Source organism: Opisthorchis viverrini, assembly GCF_000715545.1.
Source record: "Opisthorchis viverrini unplaced genomic scaffold opera_v5_326, whole genome shotgun sequence".
NCBI lineage: Eukaryota > Metazoa > Platyhelminthes > Trematoda > Opisthorchiida > Opisthorchiidae > Opisthorchis > Opisthorchis viverrini.
Genome location: NW_008751982.1, coordinates 192,154 through 213,101, shown reverse-complemented (window position 1 = coordinate 213,101; position 20,948 = coordinate 192,154). Strand labels below are relative to the sequence as shown.

Sequence of the window (20,948 nt, the reverse complement as noted above, 5' to 3'; positions counted from 1 at the left end):
TCATATCACTCCTGTGAGAGACAAGCTTTCTGTGTTCTGTTGTTATTAACTTTCTTTCTGGTTGAAAAGCTTTTTAAGGATCTCATTTTCAACCATGTCTCAAGTGAACTGCCCAACCCAGCTTGAGCGTTGCAGAGGGCAAAGCATCTTGCTGCGCAAATCCTTGTTGTCTTGTTTTCGTGATCGTCTTTAGTGACGTCCCTCGGAGTAACACTGTTTCCTGTTTACAAGTTCTTCCCATATGTCCGTCGGTTTTCGTTACATCATTTGCCGTCCCTGTACTTTGCTTTAGCCCTCTCACTTTGTCATCATTCCTGACTATGGGCTCGGTTCGCTGATTCATCGCCGTCACTCGTTGAAATTAACCACACTGCCCTGGTGCAAATGATGGACTATATGAAAAATACTACAAGCTATCGTCCTCTTACCTCATCATCCGAGGTTCCAGACCTGTCATCTCTTACCGAGGACGTTGCTATCGCAGATATCACCAAGGCTGGTCCGGATATCTTTGCTGTAAGTCCACTGTGTCCTTGATTCACACCCTTCCCTCCAACTAGAAACAAATCACCCTGATTGAGCTCTCACTTTTCAAAGCAATCAAACGTGAAGTGAGTCATTCGTTTGTGTAATCGAAAACGTTTGTAAATAGGAATTTTCCAGCCTTAAATGGAACGGAAAAGAGAAGCATATTTACGCACCCAACATTGTCGCATCCACCCGTTGGTTTAACCAGGTACGAGCTTCTCATTCGTTTTTTACTTCTCTGTCAGATCAATTTTTGGGTTCAGAAGGAAATTCTGAAATACTCTTGCGTTTCCAAACGTACAGAATTGCTGGCGTTTTTCATCAAAATGGCCAAGGTTAGTTACAAGAACTGACTGTCATTTACTTATTATCTATGTGTTCCAATTCTTCTCGCTTCTACTGTGCAGGAGTGTATGAGAAACTTTCGTGTACAGATGAGAGCGGGCCATGATTCAAAAGAGCGGTAATGATAAGGGAGCGTTCGAGATAGTCGGTGGTTAAGGCGCGAACTTAGGAACCTGAATGTCCGTGGATTGAATCAAACATCGACATCTCGACCACTCTTGTCTTGACTTCGTAAGCCTGGCGGCATCTCAGTCCTTTCGCTTCCTCCGGGTTGCATGGCAGCTAGGCACCGAAAGACTGAACGATTATTTTTTAAAATATTACTTAGTTCGCAGGTGAAAGCGGAGATACGAAAAGGTCCATACGAAAGGCTAGTTTTTATTATTACCGTGTTTCTGGAAGATACTACCACGAGGACTGTTCCTCTTCTCCCCGCGGTATCAGGTACTTTAGTTCCCATGGCGATTCTGGTTGTTCAAATTACTAATTGAGAATGTTCTATTCTGCGGACATTGGGGTAGGGTTCTAGTTAATCACTCAGGTACAACTGCGGGTTTGCCCTCGTTTGCTGGCACCGCCATATGATGAGGAAGAACACTGCCTGATATCTGGACTAAGGACACGTGGGATAATGCGACTCTGTGGCTGACTCACACACACACACACACACACTCGTTCATGAACCAGACAACACAGACAATCGGCATCCACCGCACACACCAGGTTGAGACCAAGCTGTAGACAGCCGTCTGTCTGAATCGTCACAGAGATCGTTGAGACACACGGGCGCACCAGTTGTCCAAAATCTCGATACCCCCACACACACACACCCTCGTTCATGAACCAGACAACACAGACAATCGGCATCCACCGCACACACCAGGTTGAGACCAAGCTGTAGACAGCCGTCTGTCTGAATCGTCACAGAGATCGTTGAGACACACGGGCGCACCAGTTGTCCAAAATCTCGATATTTGGCTCACACAATTCCCTGTTTTGTTGCTTCAACCCCCTGCTTTTATCCTCTCATTCCGACAGAAACTCGTCGATTACAACAACTTGTATTCTGCCATGTCTATTGTGTCGGCGTTACAAGTCGAATGTATCTATCGCCTGAGACACACATGGGACGGTTTGCCCAACAAGGATCGTGCGGCCTACCGTAGACTGGAGGAACTATTCAGTCAGAATGACAATTGTCGACGTCAGCGGGAACATATGAATTCCATATCGCTACCGGGCATACCCTATCTCGGTAAACAGTTTGATTAATTGCAGTTCACCTTTTTGGTAGCTTTGGCTTATTCCTTTTGAATTCTCCCCTAGCCGGCCCGGGATGTTGGTCGAAATAGTTGTGTTTGTAGATACACCGTCAGTGTGTGCTGAAAGTTACCTAATCATCATGTCGAAACGCACACTAATGTGAGTTTGTGTGGTGGGGGTGTGTAGTTTTTCGCTTATTTATTCGGTGTAGATATGGTTTCTGCTTAATAATGCCATGAAGCTTTGTGGGTCGTCTTCCAGACACTCATGGGTGCGGGAGCCTGCCTGATTCCTAGTGTAAAACGCTAATTTCGTTTAAGTTGCCCTGGAGTCATTTTCAGGTCCACATCTCGTTTTCGGAAGTTTAATGGAAAACACAAACCTCGAAGCACCCCTCTTCTAGGTCTTTTGACCTGTATTCACAATGGCCAAATTTCTTTGAAACTTGTCGCTGAAATGGAAAACTTCAACACACCGTAGTCCTCGTGAGACGTGACCATCCTAGTAGTATGGCGTGACAATTTCTCAGCCCTCGTGCTCCCTTCGGGTGGCATGGTAGCTATGCACCGAAAGGACTTTATGGCTGGACGATTATTTAGTATTATTACTCGCAAGCAAGACAACGCGCTGCTCTAGTTCACACATTGGACTTGCTTGAAGTGGTTTTACGCTAGTTGTAAGAAAGGGGAAATCAGAATCAAGGCAAAACGGTTTAGCTAACTACCACCCACCACCCTCCTCTCGTCTAAGGCTTCACCTGTCACGGTCCAGAGGCCGCTGTGGCAGGCTGTGTAGGTGTTGGCAGCGGTCTGAGCTACCGGGCGAAAGGCTCCCTACTTGAATGACACCCGCTGATAGTCGCCTCTGTGCGGTTCGTCTGGCACAGTTCGTGAAAGAACCTCACAAACAAGAAGCTGGTCGTTGTCTGTTTGTCATCTCTGATTATACTCTAACCGACTATGGCTCTGGTGCTCTCAAAGACAACTTTTATGACGCCTTGAGTGTCCCGTTATGGTAGGTGGTTTCCGGATATTTGAATGCACAAACCTGCAGTCTTAGCGCATCGGATATTCATTTGGGTAATCGATTGGAATTGGTATCGGCATGTGCAGACAGCAACGAACAACTGCTTCAGCTATGTGCCCGCCGCAAACTGTTTCCTTGAGGGTTAACTTCCCACATAACCGAAATCCTCTGCCTGTATGCTACCATCCAGCAACTGCCAACCACAGACCCAAATTGACCACACTGTGATCAGTTACCGATGGCGTTGACCAGTGGTTGACTGACACTCTTTTTGGGGTCGCTTTCCTCATCTCCTTTCTGGGACCATCTAGAGGTATTTGAGAGTTTTGCAGCTTTTGGAGTCAAACGAATTTATCAGAATCGTCCTCTGGACTCTTCCCAACTGCCGCACCATTGGATGTCACTTCGCAATTAAACAAGGTCAGCGCAACCTTACATAATGCTAAAAGTTTCGCCTGCGATGCGGCATTACCCAACTCCACCCAGGCACTGCGTCCGTAAAACCGCCCGTTGAACAGACTTTGGGTGTTCGTTTTACGTTGTAAAACGAACCGCAGACAATGCTGTGGCCTATACGCGCATGGGGTATGTGACAACTCCAGTGCCCCTAAAACGTTGATCGTGCCTGATGGGAAGATAGGATTTGCAATGCTGAGGTACGCTATGTGGTTTTCAAAAGAAGAAACTCTCATGATGCATGAGCTACTCACGCTTCATAGGCTACGTTGCCATAAGACAGTTTACATCACAGCACTCTTTTCCCCCACTGCTGCCAAAATGCACTTGGTACATTGTTTGTAGCTGACTGCGCTGAGCTAAACCTCTTGGTCTAGCTGATTTGACAAATTCACCAGTGAACTACCCATACGTTGTTGGTAGTTCCTAGTGGAACGCACGTCCCGTGAACTGATAGCACGTGACTCATGGCCGGACGTAGTTTGGCCAAACCGACGTTTCCGACGAATATCCTATCCCCACTTGGTCTCACTGTTCAACCATCTACACTGTTAAAGTACTTATCCTGGTCGGTTCGTCATTCGGTCGTGGTACCAGACGATGAGAGGAGACTGATGGTATGCAGTCGACTGATACCGCCAGGCAAATGCACACATCAATCACATGTGCGTTTTGAGAACTTGCAGGATTGCAACGTAGTTGTTCTTTAGCATGTCTCCCAGGTTGTTTCCACTTGTTTTACCGGTGAGAATATCTGGAAGGTCACATGATTACAGCATGTGTTGTGAAGTGAATTGGGCATTCTTACTGATGAAATGACTAAAGTTGTCTGTCATGGGGTGGCCTTGTTTCGGTTAACTTCTTGAACCCCTCGGACCTTGAGTTTGGTCAAGACCCCTTAAGGGAAGCCCGAGATGTACAAATAACTTTCCATTTGTTACTGAAGGTTTTTCGTCCGAAACACTTGCTTTATGCTTCTGTTCGGGTCCATTTGTTCGATATTCATTCACAGACCTCTAGATGTCTCAGCGATTAAAGCGCGAATTTACAGGCCGGAAGTTCCGTAGCTCAAACATGACCCCCGCATCCCCTATTCAGGCTTGGGCAACCTGGCAGTATCCCGACACTCGTGCTTCTTTCGGGTATCATGACGGCTAGGCCCAGAAAGGATGTTATATCTGAATTATTGTTATTATTATTATTATTATTACTTACGAGTGCTCTGTAGGAATAGAAGGGGAACAAGTCTCGAGGTCGGCAGCATCCGGTGCCGCGTTCTTTCCTATACGGTACAAGCTTTCTCGCTGCAGGATTTCTCACGTTACCTCCCCCCGGTGTAAATTCAGAGTTCACGAAACTAACAACGAATAGTGCATATGTCATTATTTTAAGACCCATAAAATTCATCCCTAAATTCCTACCTGTGTGGGTTATGTCGACGGTTCTGTGTTGGTGTATGCACAAATGGATTAGAGGTTCTTATACTTCTATGTGGGGGAATATCTGCTCCCACATATAACTTCACTTGATTCCTCCTGGAGCTCATCTCGAAGTAACGACCAAAGGCCATATTTTCTGCCAACTGCGCAGGGATGGCTTGTTTTAGACACATCCGATAGAAGACTACTGACGAAAGCAGTCCACTGCCCGGAAAATTTTCTTAACTGTCTTAGAGAAGGTTCAATAAAGGGTGTACAACTCAGTGTAGCGTCGCCGGAATTTCGGAGGTGACAGTTTTGTGTGTGCCTTCTCTGTGTTTTGTGAATCGAAAGTGGCCACCTCTGAGATAAGACCTCAGTTGGTGGGTTCCAGATTTGGATGGGTATGAAGCAGATGTTGAAAAGTCTTTGAGGTTATCCACGGATTAACAAGGCCGTTGATCCATACCGGGCTGCCATCTGTCTGTGGATTTGATCGCCGCACATTTGTGCTCTCCCGTTGGAGTTTCGCGGTGGTATGTTTGCCTCTCCCCAAGTAACGTACTAGCGGGACTGAGGAAGATCGCCTGCCTCTCTGAGGTCTTCATTCTTCGGAGGCAAAAGAGTGCGCTCGTTGGAGGTGCCAACATCTAAAATCATGGAGCATATCTTCCAAAGAATATTTTGCGGTGACTTATTTGCTAACTTTAATAGGTGAAACGGACATATGGTCTTTTTTGTGTCATTGCACCTCAGGTCGTCGCTAGAACACTGTTGTGCACTCTCCAATCTAATGACTTCTCTTTGTAGAGATCTCCTGGTGGCAGTGCATTTGTTAGTGAGTAACAGTGGACATCATACACTACATAGTGTCCGGTGTGATTAGATGCATTCATGTCCGCAGTTAAGTGCTTGCGATTACGATCCGTTTTGATCGATTCCTTCAAAGTCCGGCCATCAAACATCGAACCTGAGGCGTGGTGATTTGCCGCACCGTTTTCACAGAGATGTACTCAGCTGCACTGGAGGCTGATGCCAGTGTTGGCGTGCGCTTTGGTAGTGCGTCTTTAATAATAATGACAATAACAATAATCGATCAACTGTAACATGCTTTCGGTGTCCAGGTACCGTGCTACTCGAAGGAATCGCGAGGACAGATACAACCAAGTTGCCGGAGCCTAGATAAGGGCGGTTGAGTTGCTGAGTTTAGGTTCGAATCACGTATCTTCTCGTCCTAACCATGGAGCTATATCAGGCGTGCGTTTTTACTTTCCGATCTATTCAAAGTGACAAATCTGTGGAGACAAACCTGAACAAAATCCGGATAACATCAGTGACAAGACTACCTCTTTGGAATTAGTACCCTGGGTCAGAAACGTTTGTTGTGCTGTCCATCTCACACAGCGGATAGTAAAGTGGTTCTTAAAGTGAATGCAGTTTCCTCATTTACGAACTTCTTTATGACGTCTTGTCTCCCATTCCCAAATGTTTGTTGTGAACTGTCCTCGGCGGACTAGTCCGGACTAACAGGCCTCTCGTATGGTTGCTGCACTCTTGTGTCCATCCTTTGATTGGCATCGCAGTTTTCTTTTCTGGACACCTCGCTAATCTTTTTGTAGAAAGGTTTCTAGGCCATACTTTCGTCGCTTTTTAGCCATGCTTTTGCTGCAACCCGTGTGTGTGTGTCTGCCGGTTGCTACATGTCAGTTGTTAGGGTCGCTGTGTCTAAACGTCAGCCCTCGGCCCCTCGTTAGACGTGCACAGTTAGTTTCGTTTTGTCAGAACAGTTGAATTGCCAAAATAGATTTGTTTGTTCGAGGGACTTTTTGTGCGTGTGTTTCGCGTGCAACCCTATGCTTCCGAGTGCCCGGGCTGAAAATAATGTCAAACTACTCGTTCAACTCGCTCGGACATCTGCTTCCGATCTAGATGGCCTTTACGAAACTGGTTTGAAAAACTCAAACACATGGAGGCGCCCTTAGCCGGAAAAATATTCATTACGAGCAACTTCAGAATTTGGAAACCGTAGGCACATGCTACTGTGTGGTTCGTGATCTCTTTGAAATGTCCTACCACACCAGTCGTTTTACTTCAGCTTTAAGAGGCCTCAAGAGGCTCAAGAGGCCTCCTTCGGGGGAGTCTGTTTTCAAAGGCTCCTTCACTAAGTCATGACTGATGAGAAAAACTCTTATGGGCATTCCAACAGGCTTCTCGACTTCCACACCAGTCATTCTGTCATCGGCTGACAGCAATATAATCAGTGATTTTTTTTAAAATTTCCTCGTGGAGGATTGTGGGAACAGCACTGTCAATGTCATCTGCTATCAATCATGGAACGGGCTTATTGCGTTCTGCTCGTAAAACTATTCATTGGACTCACACGAGCTATTTTCCGGATCACCGATGCCGATGACAACTTCGGAAACCAATTGTGGTACTATGTTTTCCACAACTTACCTATTCCAACGTTTGAAACCTCTACCAGCTTTTTCCATTTCAAGCACTAGTTGGACGTTGTGTTTGGGTATAGCTTAGTGGTTAGGCCGCGAAGCCGCTGATTGGAAAGTCTATGTTCCGAACGCTTTTCTGCCTAGGCTTTGAAAATATCCCTCTTCTTTCGGTTGTGTGGCAGCTGTGCACGGAAAAGGTATCGCAGTTGAAAGGATACTATTCTCAGTAGTTGTATCATCCATATTAGTATTCTTGGAGGAAATACGGAGGCGTTGGATGCCTGTGGAATGTCTCTGATGTGTCAGCTTATTAAACAGCTAACCATGCCAAAGCTGTCTATAATCAGGTGCAGAACGCGTTCGTCGGCAGTTTCCAGCACTTTCCACATATTCGAATACAAACGATACACATGCTAAATCTGGGTTGGTTGAAACACTTGTTTTTTCACATTGGCCTGGTGTTGAGGCAGGACATAATTACAATTGCTTAGTGAACTTTTCAATCGATTAGCACTGATAGCCCCTCAATAATACTTATGTATTTGTATTACATACGCTCAGCTTTAGCACTCTTCCGGTGCCTAGCTGCCATGACACCCGAAGGAAGCACGAGGGCTGGGATACTGCCAGGTCGCCCAAGCCTAGACAGGGGAATTAGAGAAGCCAGAGGTCGGGTTCGAACCACGAACCTTCTGGTCAGTAAATTCGCGCTCTAACCGCTTGGACCATCTCGCCCCATATATGTACGTATGTATTACATACATCTATTACCATATGAAATGTCCATCAAAATCGTTTACATGAACATAATAAAACAGTGCTCCTGTTCAGTCAGGCGCTTTATGGGACACTGTAGCAGGTCATGGCCTGATCGAGCAGTGAGTTTGCAGGACGGAGTGCACAAGAAATCAAACAGTTCGTTGACGTCTCGAGGCATATGTAGTGAGTTCAATGAAGTATAGTGGTTCGATGTGTGTCTGCTCCACCGGTTCACCGGCTAGACAACGGTTCACAACCGCACTACCATCAGTGGCGAGTTTCTAATCCTGACTGATGACACCCAGCTAGTGCCTGAAGGGTGGAAAATTCAAAGCTTTCATAATTCGGCAAGATTTTTCGACAATATTCTGCCATCACAGCGTGTTAGCTATTCTGCTTTCGTCTCAAAGCCAGCCCGCCACAGACATTTGTTCAACACAGCTCTTTTGTTTGGCGACCTACTTCCTTGGGAAGATAGGATGCGGAGGGTGTCATTGCTGACCTCAGCCTTGCTAACCTGGCGGCCCAAATTCGTTAGACAGTTTGGTTCGTGTATTTAGAAACGTTCGATGGGGACACCGTGACCGAGTGCTCTTTAGGCCAGACGTACTGTGTATAATCCAGTAACTCTCGACGCATGAGAATGGTGGCAACGCAGTTCGTGTTTACACTTGGTTTCTCCAATGCCGCGGCCATATTCGGCGTGTCTCTGTGGCGAATTCCTGCTCAGTCGTGTCACCTGAAAGTTTCCACTCGGTCCCCTCAAACGTAGGTGTGCAACATCCGATTAGGAAATACCCAAAACATTTTCAGGGTCGTCAGAACCCACTTTTTTCTGATGTTAGCCTTTTCCTTCAATCTGGTACGATGCAGCATCGAATTTCTTTTTTTTGCACTCCGCTTTCTCCTTTTTACAAGGTCTCTATCTTTCTGATCTCACGTACACCAATGTGGCGCATCCTCGAGTTGGCGGAAAGCCAACGGCCATTTGGACATCCAAGATCAACACCATCATTGATATCATTGCTTATTTTCAACAGTCGGAATATCGTAAGTTGCCAAATCAGTCCAGTTGAAATATGTCTCACGCACACTCCCTTTCACTACCCAAATTCATTCCGTTCTGTTTGGCTACTAATCATTAAATGCTCATTAATTACAATTATTTCGGTTTTATACACCAGTACAATCAAATGAGCAACACCGCATTGGATTTCATGCTCCACCCTTTTCGTTTTGAATATGGTATTCGAGCCCGTGATCCGCGCTGGTTCAAACTCCGGTCCACACGCCGGGATGACCAAAAGAAAGCAGCTGAAACACTATTTGTCCCAGATTGTGACAAGGCTGAGTTACTTTTCCTATTGATACCCACCTCATGCTTGTGTATGTGGGTAGCACGATCGGCTGTTAAGCGTTCTATGATCGTTTTCTCTCGAGAATTCGCAAAAATCGACCCTAAAGCCGTACACTTTGCCTCTTCACCGTTTGTCCCTTGTAACTGTTGTACGATCCGAGTACAGCACAGCTTTATCTTAGGTTCGATCTGATCCAAAACACGTCTGTTGCACGCCTCACTACTGAACACTGGATAGGCAACAACAGTCTTGCGCGTCAAACTTGAAAGCTCATGTCAAACTATCTGGACTAACTCACTTTTTCGACCCTAGCAATCTGGACTCACCTGTTCTAACCGTTTCCTAATACTTTCTCAGCGCACTGAAGATGTCTCCTCGAATAGTGACGAAACATTTGGAAATCAATTGCCAAGCTCGGCGTATAGATAGGCAGTCACCTGATCAATTAGCGAATATCCGAACTTTTTTTTTCCACCAATCGGTAGTACTCTGTGTAGAGCGACCCCGTCTTTCGTATCCATTAACAGAACCTGTCGAATAGGTCCCTAGTGCAGGATATTGTGTTCCGGTGTTTGTTGGTGATCAAAATGTATCCGGACACAACATATGCCTCCTTCATTTAGTTTTGTGGGTGTAGCGGCTTCGATGGTGACGTTTGTACGAATCCATCCTACCGGAAAGTCGCGCATTAATTCTTTTGGGATTATAACTGGAATTCGATAAGACCGACGAACTACCGTAATTTGATTTAATTTATTAGTCAGGACTAATTTCCCGTTTCGAATCAGCTAATCCATGTGATTAGTCAGTTCATTCAACCTCATGGTTAGGCTCCGTATCCACATTTATTAGCGTTTTAGATTGTTGATTGAGTAAATGGTTCATGAAGACAGTCGAACATTGGAAACTCGTTCAAGCTGTGTACAGACGAAAGACCTGATCCAAAGTTTCGTACTGCGAACTTACCCCTCTAAGTTGCTGTAGGGATGAAAGGTCTGATAGAATCTGAACCCCTTCGCCTTCGGCGGTTTGGATATCAGCTACGTGCTGAAAGGCTACCGCCACTGGATTAAGACTACTGGTGAGGTGCATTGAGTGTCTGTTGGCATTCATGTTTAGAATGCGGTAAGAAGTTTGTCACATGGAATGAAACCCGTCATGCTCCCTTAAACTGCTTACGCTGGCTACTATGGGCGTCACTTGGTTTCGTAAATCTTTTTACATCGTCCCCATGCCAGTGGCAACCAGGACTGTCCGCGTAGGGCGTACGTCAGTGAACTTGGAACTCACAGGTTCGGTTCGCCTCTGCAGTTGTTGTTTGAAATTTTCAGCTGCCACGCCATGCGGCGAGTGCATTCAACTTATGCCGAAACGCCTGGATAGTAGTTTGGTGTGTTCCTTGTGCGAAAACTGAGGGCCTGGTTTTGGCTATCATTTGGTGGCTCACCCTACAATGTAGCTCATATCAGATGATCTGGTGTTCGCTAGCTCGGAGCAAGAGGTTCGTGTGGCCTATGAGGCGTCTCTGTTTCTCAGCATTCTTCAGGGGGGTGTCTAGATGCATATTTAAATCCTTTATTTGGCCCACAACGTGTAATTCAGCTTCTGTTCATCAAACCCTTTTACCTGTTTTCTCTGTATCCCGTTCAGCCGATTTTGTTGCACACTGAACCGAAATGTTATTGAACTGGACCTGCTTGCTTTTTTTTCACCAATGAGCCGAAATCAGGTAGCGTTTGCACCCCATGTCGCCCTACCCGACCTCACGCTGTGCCAGTTGATAGCTGATACGGTAAACACACGCACCGGGCTAGGGATAATCGTCTTTTATTGTTGGACGTTTTGAAAAGACCACAGTTCTTTTAACTGGCCAATGGGTCAAGGGGATCACGGGAAGAATGTCTGATAGACACACAACAACATGTGGCGTCTAATGTTGCACAGCAATCTAGTTTCGACATGTAAACGAGGACTCCACATGACATTTGTTTGTCATTTTGTCCTGGTTGTTAGCCGTGAACAGAAAAGACGTATGCTCTCCTCCTTGCTTTATTTGTTCATCTCTCCATTTTGTGCTGGTCTTGATATTTAACTCTGTTCCAACTAACCTACTTGTATGTGGTAGCGTCAGTGGTACCTCGGTGTGTCCTTTCCTCTGTTTGCGGACAAAACCAACAGTTATTGAAAAGGCCGATAACTTTACTTCCTTATTCGAGACGTAAAAGTGAATGCCTGCGAAGCCGTTTCATCTCAGCAACTGAACTGTACCGATAAACAAAAGATGTAAGGCCAGTAGCTCCAAGTTCTTTGTTTGGTCGTGGCCCTCGATAGTTTTTCGATTCATTACCCACAGCTGCACCAACTTGATGCAGAGGTTCATCTGGTAGTAGCAAATATCTGTCCCTGTTTATTGGAACTAATAGATGTGAGATGTTAACGTTTGCCTTAACGTTTGAAGAAAATCCTGAGTGCTTCACGGTGGTTCATAGTAGAGTCGGGATTCAACCGACCCCGGTTCATTCAATCAGCAAGGACGATGTTTATTTACTCCCTCAGTTCAAAGGTAATCACGTGAACGCCGACCGACTTACATCTGATACCTGCAGCCCTAGGATTCGCTCTGCTCTAACTTATCTGCCTCTCGTTTAATCTGTGAGTTCTGCAGCTGTTCGGCCACTCGCACTTGCGGGACGGACAGACAGTGGAACGCGGCGTAGAACACATTCTGGAATGTGTCTGTAATCTGAATGTTATCAGGACAGTCGTTAGGTCAGAGGTCACTTTGCAATCGTGCATCGCCAATAGCCGGGTGAAGTCCTTCTAAATCCTGTTACATAAGCCAAACTCCAAGGTTTTATCGATAAGCGGGACACTGCTGATCAAAGCAAATCAGCTCCGGCTGTGCACAATAGCAGCTGAAGCAGGCCAGCGCCGATCAGGTGACTTGCATGAATCAAACAATCGGTATCTGTTCAACACTGTCTGCTTCTACTCTACTTTATATAACTGCCGAAGAATTTTCAGCAACCTTATGAGTAGTGCGTTACGATTATATGACTCATCTTTCACGTCCGCAACTAAAGAGAGTTCGGGTAATATTACCACATGACCTCTTGTGTCCTATCAGTCCTAATTTGTGGCTAAAGGGGACAATGCCTCAAACTTATCCTCTGATTGATTAAAGCCAACGTTGTATACAATCCGGACGTTGTGTACACAGAACTGATTCTACGTAAGTCCACGGCGATCCTTCGTAGCCACTGGTGGTTGGAAATGCAAGAAAACACGATCACTAGTTGACAACCAAGTGCGATCGAACGTAACCTTGATATTCAGAGGTGGGTGCTAGTTGGACACTTCGAATGAATGACATTGCAGTGTGGAAGATCGAAGCATAAAGCATAGCATTCTGGAAAGCGGTGATTAGCTGTTGAGTTCAACGGGCAGCCGCTTTGGGTTAGGGAGCCGGAGCATACAAGGTGAAAGGGAATGTGTTGAAATATTGGTAGCTCGGGTGAGTTTATTGGTTATTGATCGGGTAGGTGGCTGTTGATCTGTTCGCCGAACTTGGCAATTGCTTGCAAACGTTTCATCACCATACGAGGAGATGTCATCAGTGCGCAGTTGGGTGTCAAGCTCGGCGAACAGATCAACAGCCACCTGATCAACAACCAATAAGGTGAAAAGGAATTCCAGGTGTTAGACTAGACATTAGACTAAACTGGAACTGATACGACCGTGATTATCGGTCGGTTTTGGATGACGTACAGCCCTAGATGCGTCGAATGTCGGACAGCTACGATCGCCGCATAAACTATTCCCTGGTTCGTCGATCGCTGGTCGTCGGTTGTTCATACTGACGTTTTTCCTGACTGACCCTACTTGTGTTCTGTCTAAAATCAATCGTAGATGTAAACCCACGAGTTAAACTTCCACTGTCACGTTGACGCTGACCGTTTCACATACGAAACCCACCTCTCCATCACTCGCCCTACATGATTCATACATTACACACTGTGCTACCCAACCTACACAGCTCGTGTACTCTCTGTGCAGGTGTGTTCTTCCAATCCGACAGATTTTGGTTGTATCACAGTGGCCTTCAGTTAATAAGCTGTGCGCGTGACCGAAACGGGAAGGGTGGTCGTTGACGTGCACCCTTCTACACAAGCATAATTGCATCTGAAACAACACAATCCACGTGTTTGGTGGGTAGTTTCCATGTTTGTGTATTATTTCATCCTAAAGTCGGTCAGTATGCGGCTAAAGCATTCGCAGATGCAACCAGCATGCGCGTTTGGCGTTTCACTGTCACGTGTTACCTCCTTAGACCACGTGACTAGCTTATGTAGTGTTCTAATCTGTCCTTGGCATCGTTTTTCGTTTATCACTCAACGACGCAGTGTCTATGGGTCCACTCACGCTATGGCTTTGGGAATGGGATGACGAACGGAACACAGGATAGCTCGGCTAATCAAGGGGAGGGCGTAGTAATTGCTTTTAACAACCTACTTTTATAATCAAGTTAGTCACGTGATTAGTGCAAATGTTCTTTGTCGCTCACTGACTCCTCCCTGTGACTTTATTTATTTCCATTGTGAGCTCTAGTCCTCCCCTCCCCCCACCGGCGAAACCTATGCCACTCAAATGTTCTTTTACCCGTCACATTCATTTTCTCCGCAGCGTTTAACGTAGACGGGACCATAAACGCCTATCTTTGTGCTCAACGATACATCGAAGAACTACAAAAGTTCCTTGAGGAGGATAACTATCGCACTTCACTTCGTTTAGAGCCGCAACCAGAACCAGTAATTCATACCTGCTCTGTCTATGTTCCCACGGTTGAAGATGGTCGTACAATGACTGGATTTTTGAAATGCCCCAGTGAAACTACTCCAACCCGTGGAGTGCGTCCAAGCGAGATGATTCCTCGAGGACATCAGAATCAAACCCTCCGATCCTCAAAATCCGCCTCGGTAAACTCGAGCTTTGAATCAGATATGATTCCTGTGGCTCAAACACTTTGGACCGATTGTAAAAGAGCTAACAAGTCGGTGACGGCGCTTGCCAGCCCCACTCCACCCGCACCGTTTGACACTTCAGCCGCCAACCTATGTACCCCCATCGTCCGGACCAAGAAGAAATCTGTCGTCTTGGACACCAACAACAGCGTTTTAACCATGCCGAAACCCTCAAAGGTGCTATTCTCCGACGATGGACCACCACAGAAGCTGCACGCGCTCCAACATAACACTCTACTGCAGGGAGACCTCAAGGACAATCTCACCACTAATTTCCCACTATCTACAGACATTGATGCTGAGGTAAATCTACGTACTTATGTGTCCACTCTGCTCGTTTTCTCATCCATACATGGCTCTAATGAATTTAAGAAAGTGCTTTTGTCCACAAGATTAGGGTTGCGGAAAAGTATCCAGCTCTCTGACGAGTTTATTCTCTTTGCTACTGTCTTTTGTGTGAGCTTTATACCAAAAGTTGGTGTATGGGTAAGAGAGAGAGATCGATTGTCCAGCTGTACCATCCTTTCGGCGCCTAACTGCTATGCCACCCGAGGGAAGCATGAGGGCTGAGATACTGACAGGTTGCCCGAGCCTAGACAGGAGAAGTTGAGAGGCAGAGGTCGGACCTTCCGGTCAGTAAATTTGCCCTCTGACCACTGAGCCATCTCGCCCGCTGGTGTACGGGTTACTTGCCTACGTTCCATCACACAGGTGTAGGAGATTTCAGTTAATTTTTTCTTCGCTCCAAACAAGAATTTGATATTTCGTCCGAAGCATAGAGGATCGGGTCTGGGACTGCTAACAAAACAGTCGTTTGTAAAGTAAATTGCCACTGAATGTAGTTCTCGATTTGCAAACAAGTTGACGTTCAAGTAGAACATAAGGTTGATTGAATCCCGATGACTGTGCCTAGGGTCGTGACCTGTCGAAGAGCATTGTGCTCTGTCAGGCAGATATACGACGATATATCGCATATCGTGCCAACTAAAACATGAGGTGGCCTTTATGCAACCCATGCAGTTGAAGAGTATTGTAAACTAGAGATATAACTAGGTTTCAGTGGCGTTCCCCTTTAAAAACAAATTAGCATTTAACTGAATGTACTTTGCGAATTTCACACAGTTGGATTTTTAGTTAGAACCTCGGGGATGAGACCAAGAGGGGCGAAACCGTTCATAAGCTGTAGCATAGTCTTCCTCAACGCTGTGTGTATTCCTTCGAGAAAATAGTCCCAGTTTACTTTGTTTCTTATTCGTTTGCCACACCTGATTGTGCCCCTCGTAGTTATTCGTGCACCATGGTGATTAGTTCGTCAGCAGATTGTCGGAAATTCTCACAAATAAAAAATGCTTCGAAATGGTGTACAAATTATCGACGAGCACAATATCGTTGCCCACTTTTTTCACCTCTCTTGTATTTGGAGGAATTATGAAGGTCTTCAAAACCCCAGTAATCAAGTAGACTGTGACGAAAGCCTTGTCGATCTGGAATTTGCAGATGGCATCGTTCTCGTTTCCGAATAAAAGAAGGCACATGTGGTTTTTGTATGGGCTTGTATGCATTGTGCTAATTTGAGACGCGTACGGCGTCAAAGTGGTGTATCCCTGAATATCAAGGGATGTGTGTATCAAGCTACAGTGCGGGTTGTTTCATGACTGAGACTTGGCCTGTTCGAACAGCGAAACTGAGACTTCTTCAGGTCTTCAACAACCGTTGTCTCAGAACCATAGCCCGTGTGGGCTGGTGACGGCGAACCCCCTTAACGAGGCAATTAAAAAGCGATTGTTCGGTTGTGCAACGGGGACTTTCATCGAAGAATGCATCCAACACCAGAAGCTGCGTTGGTTAGGTCATGTATTACGCACGCCAAATCATCGTTTGCCGAAGAGAATGCTGTTTTGCGTGCCCAATTCAGAGTGGCGGAAGCAGAGAGGTGGCCAGCCCTTGACCTGGCAGGAGAGACTACGAAAAGTTTGGGTGTTGTCGGTACAACTCTCTTACCAGAATGGGGGCCGCATGGTTGGAGACGCTTCATGATATGGCTTTTAATCGATGTCAAGGGAGTTCTTGTTATCTGTTTCTATCCAGATTGCCCGACTGAGTGTTTTGAGATGTATACAACTCGAAATGATTGTAGTAAGCGAGCACTAAATCCCTTCCCTGTTCACCCTTATTCTTTCCTTCATAAGAAGGCTTTCAAATAAATCGTGGTTGTACGGCAGTGAAGCATCGGTGTTGAGCACTGATATCATGCTGTCCATGATGATGATGATGGTAATGATGGGGAATCATGACACACTTCTGGAGCCCACGACTTTTGCTCATAGCTTTACTGTTAAACTCCTCTTGGGTTGCCACCGTGTCTAAACCATTGATCTTGGTTGTTGCGATTTCAGTCCCCCACTCGCTCTCATCATCGCCCGACCCATTACCATCAACCGGAAACCCCATCCACCGAGAACCTCACCAAATCCCCGGAGCACTTGCCTCCGATACCACCAAGACCGCCCCATCAGTCTTGCGATTCCATCCACCACCACCGCCACAAAGCTCGAACACAACGTCCTTCTTTGTCCTCGTCATTTACGGTGGACGCTCCTGATGAATCTGTTCCTTGTCCGGAGAGATTGCCAAACGCACTTGACGAAGTTCGTTTGGAGAGGTCCACAGATGTCTTAGATCTCAAGTGTCGCAAGATATCCGAGTCCGTCCTATCCTCTCTTACGCAGAGTTCTACAAGCCAAAGGTATGTTGCACTTTATGTTTTATCTTGTCAAAGGCCTTTCTCAGCTATCTTACAAGAGAAGGTACCACCGGCTGAATGAAAAACGTAGTCTCATGGTGATATCTACCCCTTCTGAGTGCACATTTCAATTGTCGTGAAGGAGGAAACAAACCGAACCGTTTTCTGCTCCTTATTGAGGGTGGAGATGCGTTTTTGGGAGAACCTCTCATACCCAGAGAAATATGTAACTTATCCAGACAGCCACTATTTCTACTTTCACTTTAAGACAGCTGTGTTTTATGACAGTATTAATCAGCTCCAGAGCTGTCCGTATAACTGCTGTCCGGTGGCGGCGATCGATGGTTAAGCCTGCTGGTTCCACTGACGAATTCTGGAGAATACTGGAGGGTCAAGTGGTTCCTTGTCGCCTTCGACAGTACTGATTCATGTCTTTTGTCGTCTTTCAGCACGACAACGCTATCCTTGGAAGTCCTGTTTAATATTTTCCGGATCAGTATGGACGTCATCATCGAAATAGCTGAACTGGGCTCACTGGATCATGACAGTTCCTCTGAATCTGTCACTGAACACCTTTACTAGAGATGCACTAGTGGGAACCCTCTCCCTCCCGTATGTCTTCCCGACGACCGCTTTTCGCGCGCATAAATTATGGGTGACCGAGAAGCTCCTTCTGATACCCAATTTTTTTAGCGAAGATTATCAGTCCCTGGTCGTGAAACGCTTTTCGACTGCCACACCGAACCGTCGCAGTATTCTAATTTGGAATCCCTTCATCGACCCTCAGGGTGGAATGATGGAGCTTTTTGCTGACAAGTTTATAAATGTGGAGGGAAACTGATGATTCCCAGTGTCGATTCTTAGTCATACGATGACGTGGTACTTGCCAAAGTCCTTCCAAACTGTTAGCTTTCTCCCAGTCTGCAGTTGATATTCTGGAACTTAATTGAAAACCGATGCTAGTCCAATCGATTTCAGAATGTAACAGCAGCGACAACCACTTTGTTATCGTAATTCTGAATATATTAAGGATATCGGAGTTCGTTTGGCGACTACTCGTAAGGTCGCTGAACAGTTTCGAACAAGGATTGATAGAGAGTAAAACCGGCAGGTGGACAGTTCAGAGTTTTCAGGATTATTCGGATCAGACGCACTCGAAGTTTTCCCCCCTTACCAAACTACTCCGTGTTTTTCGGTGCGTAATCCGATACTTACTTGTGTGCTTCATGGACCAATGACTCTCAGTTCTCGTAACACGTTTAGTTCTTTGGAATAAGGTGTGCGGTTGTTGTCTTTTATGGTAATGTGTACAAGAGGAAATCTGTAGGGCTTCGCTAATTGATGTTTTGGTATTTGAATCCTACAGGTTGAAACTGCGGTCAGTTCAGAGTCGCCTCAATTATCAAGGTCATACGGTTTGAAACAACTGTGCACAACGTCGTAAAATGGGGGGGGGGGTAAGGTACATGCAGCACGCCCCTGGATGTGCTTTACACAGCATAATCAAGATTGCCATCACGAACGCTAGCCACTGCCCAGGATTAGGGGGTTGTTAAACTTACAGTTCCCTCCCTCACACGTTCCCATTATATTACTCGTCGTTTCTGAACGTACAATCTTCCAACGACGTTGAATTTCGCTTATTCGATAGAAGGTTCCCGTTGTGGGAGGGCTATCCCTCCTCAGTCCTGCAGCAACAAGTTTTCGCACGCTTTTGTACAAATCCCACCAACATCTACAAAGACCGTGACCACCGCACAATCACTGATTGGTTTTCCGTTTTCTATACTCAGCAATCACATTCGCAACGGACTCGTGCGAACTAACGCCTTGTACTCGTACAAGGGCGATCAACACACCGCAGAAACTCACTGGGCACTGGGTGCCACCCCAGGGCACCTAGGGCGAACCATTTGGGTTGTGTCTAAATGGCCGACTGTCAAAGGAAAACATGGCGAACGCTCTATGTGTTTTCATGCAAGCAAGCACACGACATTGCAGACTGCGTCCAAAGTGAAACGTTTTACCGGTTGAGGCCACTTTTATGAAGTTACCCGTCTACCAAAGCACTCCTTACACAACGATACATCAATTTCTGTGATAATTTTGGTGCGTTCAACATGTATTCGTGCAGTTATAGCACCGATCCCAGGCATGACCAGGGATATGTACTACTGATGAATTCCATTAGGGATGAAATTCCAGCCCGAGTGCTTCCTTCTTTAGTTCGAATGCTAAGACTGGAGGAAGACTGTAAACGACAGTGGCCTGAAAGTTCCGTCTAGTATCTGCTTGACTCCATAAAGTAACAGTCTAGATCCCCTAGGCTGGCTTCAATACGATCGGCAATTTGCCACTGATTTATTTCGCGGGGTAACGGGACTTTGAAGTGACCTGCATGTTCAATTGTCCACTCGTTTCACTGGCTTTGTTGAGTTCACAATAATGATAATCGTTAATATATAATATCCTTCCGGGACCGAGCTGCCACGCCACCCGAAGAGAGCACGCGGACTGAGCTACTGTCAGGCTCCGCAATCCTAGACAGGAACGGCCCAAATGCGGAAGTTGGGTTCGAACCAGGACCTTCTCGTCAGTAAGTTCGCACCCTAATCACCGATCTATCTTGGGTCGTAGATACCTACGCATATGAATGGAATGTGGATGAGAACATCAGTAGCCGCTAGGTTTGTTGAGTGCGGCCAGTTTATTCGTTACTCTGTTGACCATGTGTTAATGGGCGGCTCCCGGTAACAAATCAATGGCGCATTCCGGGGGGGATGTTCTATGTTAAAGGAATTGACAGATGACGTCAGTACTTCGACGATAAACAAGTAACTGGTGCCGGCGCCGATTGTTATGCCATAATGTTTAGACCGGCTGAGACCTTGTGACGCACCTCTGCACATTCGCCCACCGATTCTGTTCCCTCGGATTTATATCGGCACCAAAGGCTTGCGCACAGCATCACATTGGACCCTGCACAAACCATCTGTTACCCACTATGTGCAGGCGTCCAGTTGTTTGACCACTGTTGACCAGCACATTCGATCTGGATACCATCCATCCTTAAATATGACTTATAAGTGCACCGACAGGTTTATGCGGCTCCGGTTCGTTTTTATGTCGGTTCAAATCGGTGAAGCTCAATGGCTCAGAAAAGTGTTGAGAATGGAGAGAAAAAAGCAGAGTCAGAAAGTTGTATAACCGATTTTCATGACTTGATTATGACATGTTCAGAGTACAAAGAGATGAAAAAGATTTTAATGAACTAAATGATGCCATTCGACACATAGAGTCTGTGTCCAAAAATCGGTTTGAAAGTAGAAGCTCTCCTGTGATCCGTGATCAGTAGAACCCGACCTAAAGCTGCCACCTTGACGTGGTGGTCGGGCTTCAGTGCTGCAACGATCCTGCGGGCTACACTGGCTGGAACTTCGTTCCACAAGGTGCAACCATGCCAGGAAGGCCAAAGGGGAGCAGCCAGACCAAGAGCAGCGAGACCCCGTACTACGAGTAATCGTGGTACGAGGCGGTCTGGGGGTAAAGTCGTACTGTCCTCTGCGACAGGAGTGTAAAGG

General features: G+C 46.2%; 2 protein-coding genes across 2 annotated transcripts in view; one reads left to right on the top strand and one right to left on the bottom strand.

Moving 5' to 3' along the window:
• Positions 1-387: 387 nt before the first annotated feature.
• The window catches only part of T265_10010 (hypothetical protein), a gene marked incomplete at both ends in the record, with an annotated part of 33,531 nt that continues 12,970 nt past the window's right edge, over positions 388-20,948 (top strand). The window contains 8 exons of the mRNA XM_009176252.1: positions 388-516; positions 561-611; positions 653-736; positions 774-863; positions 1,912-2,128; positions 9,164-9,295; positions 14,287-14,927; positions 17,021-17,370. Of these exons, the coding sequence (XP_009174516.1) occupies positions 388-516; positions 561-611; positions 653-736; positions 774-863; positions 1,912-2,128; positions 9,164-9,295; positions 14,287-14,927; positions 17,021-17,370 (1,694 nt within the window). The remainder of the gene's footprint in view (positions 517-560; positions 612-652; positions 737-773; positions 864-1,911; positions 2,129-9,163; positions 9,296-14,286; positions 14,928-17,020; positions 17,371-20,948) is intronic.
• Positions 9,435-20,948, bottom strand: part of T265_10011 (hypothetical protein) — a gene marked incomplete at both ends in the record, with an annotated part of 15,456 nt that continues 3,942 nt past the window's right edge. The window contains one exon of the mRNA XM_009176253.1: positions 9,435-9,825. Coding sequence (XP_009174517.1) covers positions 9,435-9,825 — 391 coding nt within the window. The remainder of the gene's footprint in view (positions 9,826-20,948) is intronic.